The sequence below is a fragment of the Crocodylus porosus genome, unplaced genomic scaffold (assembly GCF_001723895.1).
Source record: "Crocodylus porosus isolate Cpor-Errol unplaced genomic scaffold, CroPor_comp1, whole genome shotgun sequence".
NCBI classification, from domain to species: domain Eukaryota; kingdom Metazoa; phylum Chordata; order Crocodylia; family Crocodylidae; genus Crocodylus; species Crocodylus porosus.
The window spans coordinates 5521724-5532906 of NW_017728942.1; the positions used below are offsets into that span (position 1 = coordinate 5521724).

The 11183-nt window shown below is 42.5% G+C and overlaps 1 protein-coding gene across 1 annotated transcript in view; it reads left to right on the top strand.

The window, feature by feature from the left end:
• GNAS (GNAS complex locus) overlaps window positions 1–11183 on the top strand; it is a 136236-nt gene that overhangs the window by 81161 nt on the left and 43892 nt on the right. Inside the window, exon 6 of the mRNA XM_019548197.1 lies at window positions 2007–2104. Coding sequence (XP_019403742.1) covers window positions 2007–2104 — 98 coding nt within the window. The remainder of the gene's footprint in view (window positions 1–2006; window positions 2105–11183) is intronic.

Below are 11183 nucleotides of genomic sequence, written 5' to 3' on the forward strand. Positions count from 1 at the left end.
ATTTAATAGCAGCCTTTAACTACTTAAAGGGCATTTTGAAAGAGGTTGGAGCTGGACTGTTTTCAGCAGTGGCAGATGACAGAACAAGGAGCAGTGGGCTGAAGTTGCAGCAAGAGAAGTTGAATTTAAATATTAGGAACAATTTTCTCACTAGAAAGGTAGCAAAACTGGGACGAGTTACCTAGAGAAGTGGTGGAATCTCCATCCTTGGAGGCTTTTAAGACCCAGGTAGACAAAGTCTTGGCTGGGATGATCTAGTTGGGGATGGTCCTGCTTTGAGCAGGGGGTTGGACTAAATGACTTCGTGAGGTTCCTTCCAACTCTAATTTTCCATGATTTATAAGAAGCTCTCCAAAGTGGAGCATTGAACTGTTTTGAAAGACTTGTTTGAAGTAGTTACTAACCAGCAATGAATAATCGTGTTGGGAACATTAACACAATCCTTTGTTTATTTTATCTTCTTTTATTTTTAAGAAGTAGACTGGCTAGGTAACTGAAAGACTACTTATATTTCTGCATCATACTCTAAAACGGTGATTCTCAACCAGGGCGTCGGTTGAGAATCAGCCTTTTAAGACTGGTAGGTGGTGTGAGCCAGGTAATGAGATAAGCTAAATAAATGCAGGATTGGGCTTGACCCCTACCTGCATGAAACTCCCACCTCACCTACCTCCCCTCCACCACCACCACCATCCAACCTCTGTGGAAGGAGGTAAGTGCTGTAATATATAAATTAGCTTTTGAAATTGGGTGCCACTGAATTCACAGAAGTTATAGTGGGTTGCTTCAGGTCCACAAAGGTTGAGAACCACTGCTCTAAAAGAACCATCAGTGGTTTAAAATAACATAATTTTCCAGTGAATTGTGTCTCCATTGTATGATGGGATGGATGTTACTGTTTAACCTTCTTTTTTATAAGTTTTTAGAACTTTTGGGGTATCTGCAACATCACCTACTTGTTACCTAACATAGCATCTGTGCTACCCATCATTTCTTATCTCCTTATTGTAGAATTGGAGTTTATAGATGCATGTTTCCGTATATAATCGAAGTGTACTGAGATCCTTAAAGGCATTCTGGTTCTTTTATTTTTAATACATTTATAGATTTATTTTTTTTTCTTATTTAGGTCAAATTTTGTGCATGGGATTTCTTTAATATATTTTTTTTTCTTACTCTTTGGATGTGGGGAATGTCTAGTGCAGTGTGTGCATTTTTCTAAGTATGAATTCAGCTAGTTGGACTATGCAGTAAATTGGGGTAGAGTCCCACAAGTACTATGTTTAGATATTCAGGAAGTGAAGACCAGTTGTCAGAAGTCTATTTTGTAGTCTCATATTTTTGTGACCTCTTTTGTTCCACCTTTCTAACTGCTCCCACCACACATTTTTTATAGGAATGAGAATTCACAAAGAGATTGTTAGATAATATCCAGTGGTTTACAAATATTTAAAAACTCTTCTAGAGAATCAAACTTTGAGTTTTTGTTTTTAAGTATGTGTTGAAAAAAAATTACCTGTAATTATTGTTTTCTGGTAGTAATTAATATGTTGTACTTAATATAAGTTAGAAGCATCAAAATCAGTTGTGAACCAAAGTTGTATTTTAAAAAAAAAATAGTTTTGGTTATTAAAAGTTAATGGAGCTTAAACCCTTAAGTCACTTTGCTTAAGTCACTTAAGCATGTTAGCAAGTTTTATCTTGGGTCCTTATTTCTTCACCTCCACAGCCTGAAAGTCAGTGTTACCAAGGGGATCAGAATTGTGCAGGTATGAGAGCATTGTGCTTGCCCAGAGAACTTAAAACTGTTAGAATAAGCTCAAGATACTGTAGAAATCTGGTGGTACTTACGATCAAAAGATTTTTGTAAAGATGCTTTATTGTGTAGGTCTAAAGTTTAGCCCTAAGCATTTGCCACTTATACCTGAGGTTTTTTTGTTTTGTTTTATTTATTTTGCATGTACATCCCTTTCTTGCTGATTTTTTTCATTATGTTTTATTTTCAGGAGTTTTATGAACATACAAAAACACTTTGGCAAGATGAAGGTGTGAAAGCCTGCTACGAGAGGTCTAATGAATATCAGTTGATTGATTGTGCGCAGTAGTAAGTAGTACTTCTGTTCTGCTATATACCGTCATAAGCTGCAAATTTCTTAAAGGATTGAAAATTATATAATTCACTTCTGAATGTTTACAACTTCTGTATCATTGAAAAAGGTTGATCATGCATGACACCTGTCTTTTGGAGAACCAGAAAAAAAATGCCAGGTGTTCTGAAAACCCTGGAGCTAACTTGTAGTGGTCTCAGCAGGAAAATTGTTCTTGTTCACGAGATGGCCCACATCTCTAAGTGCCCCAAAAAACAACCTTCCCCCATCTACAGTAACAGTAGACTGTCCTTTCCCACTAGCAATCAAAGAACATCTGCAAAATAAGTAATTGTCTTTGGAAAAATCATACTGGGGAAGCCTTTACTGTCTGTGCAGTTTTATTTCATTTTAGCAGCTGAAAACAAGGAGATGGAGCCAGCTACTTGGCCAGACCTTGATCCATAGGCGGTAGGCAGGGACCCATTGTATTTGTGCATTCCAGAATATGTACTGCTCCTTTCCCCCGTTATATTATTGTCCATTATGATAACTGGGGGCATCTGAAGAGACCTAGATACATACTTAAAATTCTTATTCACACATGCGTAGTTTAGAAGTTTGAGGGTTTTTTACTGGTCTGTTTGTGAAGATGGTTAATATTGCATCTCAGGTGTACTGTGAAAGCATTGGGGGAGTGGAAAGTAATGGGTAACAACTACCAGCTGGCAATGTTGGAGTCTGTGAAACAGGCATAGTGTTTCTGAAGATGCATTTGTGAGATGCATTTCATGAGCTCTGGTTTACCGGCAGTTGAATGTTTTAAGACTGGATCTTTTACAAGTTATAATAGACCTTTCACAAGTCAAGTAAGATATATGTGGTTTGGTTTACTTCAGAACTAAAGTGAATTTAAAGGGAAACTTCTAAAGGGAAATATGGTTTTCGTTTTTCTCCTAGGTTTTCATATTAAGCAAAATCCAGAAGAGTTTTTTTCATTCTGGCAAAGAGCCATGTGACAGAGGACGTGCAAGGTCCTTACTTAGTGTGACTCTTGGAGTTCCGAGTCTTAAGAAACCACTTCAAAGTTTATATCATTGCTAACTTGATTTTGCTTGACCTGCACCTGGAACCTTTCGTTAAGGGACACCCCCTCTCCCCCTCCCCAATTCTGTACTTTTAACACAGATTTCTTTGCAAGGTAATTTATTACAAGGTAAGAAATGATAATGAGTTTGCAGTTTTGTTTGATAAGTACATTATGCCCTTTAGCATTGCCTCTATAAAGTGTATTGTGTGTGTGTGTGTGTGTGTGTGTATGTGTGTGTGTGTGTGTGTGTGTGTATGTATATATATGTGTGTGTGTGTGTATGTATAAAAAATTAAAAAAAAACCCATTTCATTCTTGTAGCATTTGGTTACCTTGCTATTTCTGCTAACAGAAGTAACAGCTGGTGCTAGGACCTTGCACTTCCTCTCTCACATGGCTTTTTGCTAGACTGGAAAAAGCTCTTCTGGATTATGCCAATATGACAACATGGGAGAAAAGTGAAAACCATATTTTTCTGGTTGTTTCTTGTTGTAGGACATTGGAATTTGTGCTGAGTCAAAAGTCAGGAATGGCCTCTGTGATGGTTTTACCATCCTGCTCCATCTAGTGGAACACTGGTTTTTACATCTTGAGCTGTTGAACCAAAAAAAGGAACATGTCTGCTGGTGGCAAATTAGAGAGAATTTTCCAGAATGTGTTTTGACATTTTTTGGGTGTATTTCTTAGTCTTTTCTGAAGTTAACACGTTATTGTTGTTAAACTAATGTTTTATCGTTTAGAAATTTTCACAGTGTTTTGGTAGATCTTCACATGAAGTTTTTCATTGTTAATCCTAGTTGATTTTGGTGCTTTGCTGGCATGTGATTTGTTGATATCAAACAACTAAAGAAGAGGCATTGTTAATAGAAAAATGCTTGCTCGTGACCTTCGGGTTCATCATGCAGCTTACCTCGTTTACTCATGAATCTTCTAGAGAAGTGTCAAAAATAACTTCTAGCAAAATTATCTTGAAATTACTTTATTAACTACATAAATCTGGTGGCCACGCTTAAACAAGCAAACAGAGAGAAACCTACCAAAGACCAAATATGCTTGCAATTCAGCCATCAAGGGCTATTTTCATTTGCATACGGAGGCAACTGTCCCTAATGGAAATGGGAGCTAGAACAGAACACTGCCTGCAGAATATCTGCTTGGACTTGGCAGTTCTTCCAGAGAGTGTCCCAGGATTTTAAACACATTCTGTTTTTACATGCCAACATAAAACAAGAAACAGTACTATTGAATTCAAAGAAGAAAATGACGTTAATTATCTTTTAATTTCAGGATAGACCAAGCTACCAAGGTTTTCTTTCTCATGAAAAATCTTTATAAAAATATTCAGCAATTTCTTCGCCATGTGAACAACTTGCACTGAGCTTCTATACAATTTACTGGTTTATGTAGTTGATCAACTTTAGGCTTCTTTTGGAAATACGTTATTATGTTGTCTGCTATAGTCATCTTCACTAGGACTGCTTCCAGGTGTGAAATTCTTAGTATATAATTTTTTTACCATTGTGGGCCAGTTCTTTTTAAATATTTAGTAATAAGCACATTTGAACTTTTGCAGGGAATGCGTTTGTGTATAAAATGGTTATTAGCAAGTTACGGGAGTCCTGGGTTGTGCGGGTTCAACACCCACCTTTTCCATATTCTGTCAGTAATAGTAAAGAAATAGATATGTTGTGGGAACCTAGGGTTTCCTAAGATGCTTTGCTGAAAGGGTAGAATGCACCTCTCCTTGTGCCAAAACTCAGTAAAGTCCATGTAAGGTTTCTGTAAGAAATTGGAGTTAGGATGGCTCTGCTGCTGCGTGAGTGGACAGGTTGCATGTCATTGGTGTCACCTCCTGCATGACTCTTGGTCAGCTGCCCCTCCAGAACCTCCTTTTGAAGGCATTTTTGGGTGTTGGCATAGACTACAGCAGGGTGGATTTGATTTAAATCAGTCACTTTAAATCATGATTTAAATCATAATTTAAATCACTGGTCATGAAGCCTTAATTTAATCATTCTTTTCTATTAAAAGTGCATTCTTGTTGTTTGATATCCTTTTTAATCATTTAATTTTTTGAAACATCACACTTTTAGAGAAGTAAGGGCTTGACTGTGAACACAAACTTGCAGAGACGAGAGGGCTGATGGATGGGTAATCGTGTCTGTTCTTTCTCATCTCTGTACACTGCTGCTAACAAGGATGTTATCTCTGAAGAGACGAATCCACAGTTTGAGAACTGAAATTAAGCATCACAGAGACGCTTAATGAGCTCTTCTAGACTGAGCACTGAGTCCCATTGGGTAGGGTGGTTTTCTTTCATCTTTCCTAATCTATAGAGGAGCCTCTGGGAACCCCACAAGATTGGGCCCCTAATGTAGTGCACGGCCTGTTGTCACCTATTTATAAAACTTTTCTAAAAAGGTTACATGAATATATTGTCTCAAGTAGTATATAATTAGAAACTGTAGTCCCTATTCCATGATGATATCTTTAATGTATTTTAAATTTAAAACTATATAGGTTTCTTTTTATTATTTTAAAAGAAAAAAGCATCTTAACAAAAAAATAAAAAATGATTAAATAATAATCTGATTTTAAAAAATCAGTAAAAACTTTTCTTTTTTTTTAAATGTTGGTCTTTATCCACCCTGTTCTATAGGGTGCTGACAGATGTGCAGCTGTCCACTGTAACTCATGTACCTTCACAGGAAGCTACATGAATTACAGCAACACCCCCCACATCAAACAGATATTCTCTGTTGGGTCCGGGGGGTTGTGGGATCAAGCTCCAGTCTGGAGCTGGCTGAGTGGCTGTGTGCTTTGGAGCACCTTCATCTGAACCCTCAAGGGTTAATTTGTTATGCAATCAGGCACTTCTAAAGCACTCTGCAGCTGGCACTTCTGTCAGGGCACAGCTGTAGATACTTTCAGGAGGGGCGATCATGCAACAAAAGGTCACTTCTGTCTGTGCCCATAGTGTCTGTTTCCTGTTACATATTTGATGACCTGGAGCCAGTGCTGTGGCTCTTACCAGCATCATATAAGCACCAGGGAAAGTTTCCTTCACTTGTGCTTTCCTTTTGCTTTTTTATGTTTCTTCTTAGAGGAAAGTAGATTTTCTGCATAGAGAGAGTAACTGTTTTCTGGCAGAAAACATTCTGCTGGAACCTAGTACCATTCAAAGCTACAGTGTAATTTAAGCTTTCAGATCATACCAAGAAGCAAGATTTGGGATGTGCAGACTTTTGTTCTTGGAAAGGCCACGTTTAGGGAAGCAAGAGAGTTGGTAGGCCAGAAAGATCCCACCCACAATGCTGGAGACAAGGTGGTAGTTTTCTGTCCTGGGGTGGAACAGCCATTTGCTTAACCTCCATCTGTTTTAGCAACAGAATACATATCACTTAGTGTCTTGGCACCGGTATCAAGGTGTAGTATTTTTCTCCAATGCCTGTTAGGCAGCTAAATCCTATAGTGACTTTGTTAATGAATCTAAAGAACATGTCATCATCTTCCGAAGGCAGGTTAGTCTTAATGTACTCTGGGGAGGCCTGCCTTTCTCTCTCCTTCCCCCAAGCCCTACCCCCAAAATAGTTTAGGATGACTTTTGGCATATAAAAGTAAAACACGGAAAAGGTAGAAGCATCACCTGAGCTTTACACCTGATGGCTGCAAGAGTTAGTGGGGGTTTAATCCCGCTTACTCATGCTTTTAGTACTCTCCTTCCAGCTATACACTGTAAAACCCTGGCCATGTTTCCCAAGAGAATAAATTTAAATTTGTCACTTCAGAGAAACCCCTGTTCATTTGGAAAGACTAGCTGCTTCTGATTTCAAGCTTTACTGTACGTTCTGCTTACTAAAGCTTGCAGTTTCTGGGAAGGGGGAAGGTGACTTTTTTCTTTCTCTTGACCACGCTTACTAATTAGCTTCTTGCAGATCTGTTAGAAAATGTGTGGCAGGGGGAGGTTTTCATTCATTTCGTTCAACATAGAAAGCACTACACATGCAAGGAGAGAGCTACATCCAGGAGAAACTAGGGCTCCTTAGAGTCATACTAGGAAAAAAATAGAAGTTTTATTTTGTAAGGGTTGCATTGTAATATATATTTATTGCTTCTGGTTAGTAATAAACAGAAGAATATCCATTTTATGCCAGTCTTGGACCTGGCAAGCTTGCAATCTGTATAATGTTGCATGGAATAAATCTAATGAAAGAATCATAAATCTTTTTTTTTTTTTGGGGGGGGGGGACTTTATGATCAGAGAATATAACTTACAGCAATTGTTGTCTTAAGTCAGGGATGTTAGACATACAGCCCACAGTACTGTTCTGTCCATCCCCCTGGGCCACATAAAGGCTACAGGTGCGTGTGGATGGGGGCATGGCCTGCTGCAGAAATCAGGCACCCTGGACTAGGACATGGCCCTCAGCAGGATGGTGAGCCAGGGCTGTGCTGGCACAACCTTGCTTGTCCATCAGGTGCTTGACCTACCAGTGCTGCCGCCACCACTGGAACCAGAGGCTGCTTGCTCTGCTGTCACTGGTCTTGTTGCTGCCATGTGCCCCATGTGAGACCCCACTGCCAGTCCATGCCCCGGGCCAGATCTGACCTGTGAGGAACTCAGATCTGGCCTGGGGCACGAGATGTCTTAAGTATATTGCCAAAACCATAAGCTTTCAAAGCATAAGGTTATTAAATTAATTCAGCTCTAATTTCTAAATGAGTTTCATATTATACTTCGTAAAACTGGATGTAGTAGGAAAACTTAAGAATTCTATAGATGTATAATAGCCCTCACAAATAATATGAGTTGTATTTAGATGTTGATTTGTGCCTTAGGACCTGAAGGGTTACGCTAATAATTGCTCCTACTTTTTCATGAGGAGACTTTTTTTAGTCAAAGGAATTCTTATTTCTTATCATTTATGACTGATCTGAATAGCCAGCATAATGTTTTATGGCAGGGGTCAGCAACTTGTGGCCTACGATCAGGCCCATGGAACCGGGGGCCTTGGCAGGATTCAGCAGCACGGAGCTTTGCCTGTGCTGTGGTTAGGTAGTGGGGAGAAGCAGCTGTAATCCTAGTGCTGGATTACCTGGGACCTAAGCAGAGTCATTCCAGCCCGCTGTCTTAAAAGGTTGCCAGGAACTGCCTTAGAGCTCTATTTGCTGTTAAGGTCGCCCAGTGCTTCCCATGCTGAAACCCTGCTTTTAGTTATAACTTTATCAAATGTTAATTTGGGCTGTTACCCGCCGGGTAACAGCCCAGGGCCCAAGCGCCCTATGGTGCCCCTCTGCCACTGCCAACGGTGTGCAGCCATAGCACACCCAATACCTGCTCTGCATTGCCCAACCATGGTGTCCTGCTGTCCTTGGGCATGCAATGATTGGGGGGGGGGGGGCTGCTTTCCACCCAGTTTCTGCCCAGCTGCTGCTGCCATTGCTGCTACTGCTCAGCCCCAATGGGTGAGTCTGGAGCTGGTGCTGGGACCCAGGCTGAGCAGCAGTGGCGCAGGACAAACTGCTGCTCAGTGTGGAGGAAAGTGGCCCCCCCCACTGCTAGCGCTTCGTGGTGCAGCTGTGTGGGGCTGCCCTGCATCTGCTCTGCTGCCACCGCTGCCCCACGTGGCAGCCCAGAGGGAGTGGTGACAGTGGAGATGCAGGGTAGCCTGGTGTGGGCTCTGGGTGGCTGCACCAGGAAGCACCGGCAGTGGGAGGGGCAGTGGCACCGCTTTCTGCCCACACTGAGCAGCAGTCTGTCCCATGCTACTGCTGCTCAGCCCAGACGGGCAAGCGCAGGATTGGGGCTGTGCACGTTGGTCCCTGCCTGTACTGCAGGGCTGGGAATGAGTGGGTGCCCAGAGCGCAACTACACCCAGATGGGAGCACAGGGCCCATGCCAGTGCCAGCGGGGCCCAGAGCAGGGTGGCATGAGTGCAGGGTCACAGTCGGCAGGGGATCTGTGGAGCCAGGCCAGTTCCCCTCTGTCCCTACTGATAGAGCCCAGCCTGGCTCTATGGATCCCTGCCAGCCTGTGCCCTGCACTCCTGCAGGCGCTGGCCCTGGGACACTGGCATGGGCCCTGTACACACGCTCGCTTCCACTTCATCTCCTGCTGCTGCTTTCCTCACTTTCCTGCCCACCCACTGGATGCTCCTGCACCATGTAGTACTCCCTGCCACAATGAAAGGACTCAGCAGGAGGTGGCCCAGCCCCGAAGACTGGGGCGATTGCCTGCCGTCCTCCCCTGCCTCTTTCCCCTCTCCCGCTTAGCTGAATTTCCTTCTCCGGTGCAGGGAGGCACAAGCAGCCCCAGAATCCTAGGGCAGAAGCCTCTGCTAGGCAGGGGCTTCTAGTTGTGGGGGCAGGGCCAAGCAGGCCTTGCTACTGCAGGGTCCTGCTGTGGCTTCCCCTGGGTCCTAGTGCCCCTGTCCCCTGTAATGTTTGATAGGCAGCCATGGGCAGATAAATATTTAATTTTCTAAAATGTTTTGGGGGCCCTGTGGCCAGATAGAATGGCCCAGAAGTCCAGATCTGGGCCGCGGGCTGTATTTTGCCCACTCTGTGTTTAGTCCATTAGTTCAAATGTATGGTGATTATAGAAGACTCCAAGTTTGCTGAGGGACCCATCTTTGTTAGTGGGATGATGGAATTTGGGTTCTTTATCTTCCCAGTTAGGTTTTTTTAAAAGAAAAACTAAGACCTGTACAGACAAAACAGATACCCTTGGAGAGAGGGGGGGAGAGAGGAAGTGAGTGTGTAATGTGATATGCAATAGTCTAGTATGCAGATTCAGGATGTAGGAATCAGGGGTGTGCTGTTTGTTTTAGAAGTTGGAAGGTGACTAGCTTAATGAGGTAGGGAGCTGTAGAGTATACTTGTTTTACTTCATGGCTGCTATAATTCAACCTAGGCTTGTTTGAGAAGAGTTGATTCAAAATAACACAGGTTAACTCTTCAGTGAAGACAGCCACTCTGATTATTGTCAAGTGACTGAAACCCAGCTCTTAACAGGTGGTCACTAATTCCATGTTCCTCATCTTTGAAGTGCCTTATGTGAGGCTCTGGGATTTTGTTTGCAGAACTGTGAAGACCTCAAATGCAGCTGAAGTCTATGGGAGCTGTGCTTTGAGCATATGAAATGCTGTGCAGTCATAAGGACTCTGAAAAATCATGTCCTGGTAGTTTAAAATTAGATTAACCTCAGTACCTCAATCCTCACCGGTAAAACAGGGACAGTCATATGTTGCGATAAAGAAATGAGTATTTTGTCTTCACTATATAGGGTTTGAATAGCATGCAGCAAGGAAGGCCTTGAGCTACCCATTAAACAGCAGAGAGAAAACAAGCTATTGAGCAGTTGTTAAGGGAATATTGTCCATTCTGTGCATTTAATCAAAGCAAAGCTAAATGTTATATGATATTTTGCGCTTAAGATGCAATTTTTGTCCAAGGATCTCCATATATAAACTTCACAAATACCATGGTTGGGTGGATACAGGCAGTGAGATGGGGCAGCTGAGGCACAAAACAGCTAAAGATTTCTCAGGATCTCATGTAGCTTAATCCATAGCCTGTCGGAGTTTCTGGAAAAGCACTTTGAATCCAGACCAGAACAGCCACCTCCCTGCTGGGCCCCCCTCGGGCCCTGGGGGAGGCACACCTGGGCCACGGGTTAGCGAGGATTTAGTTAGGGAGCTTCTGGAGGGGCTGGACGTATTCAAGTCAGCCGGTCCAAATGATCTCCACCCTAGAGTGCTAAAGGAACTGGCGGAGGTCATTTGCAAGACCCCTGGCACGGCTTTACGAGTACTCGTGGTGCTCAGGAGTGGTGCTGGAGGACTGGAAGACGGCCAACGTGGTTCCCATCTTCAAAAAAGGGAGGAAGGAGGACCCAGGAAACTATAGGCCAGTTAGTCTTACCTCAATTCTAGGCAAGCTGTTCGAGAAAATTATTCTGGCACACGTCCAGGAGGGGCCAGCAGGGGACTGCATGCTTAGGGGCA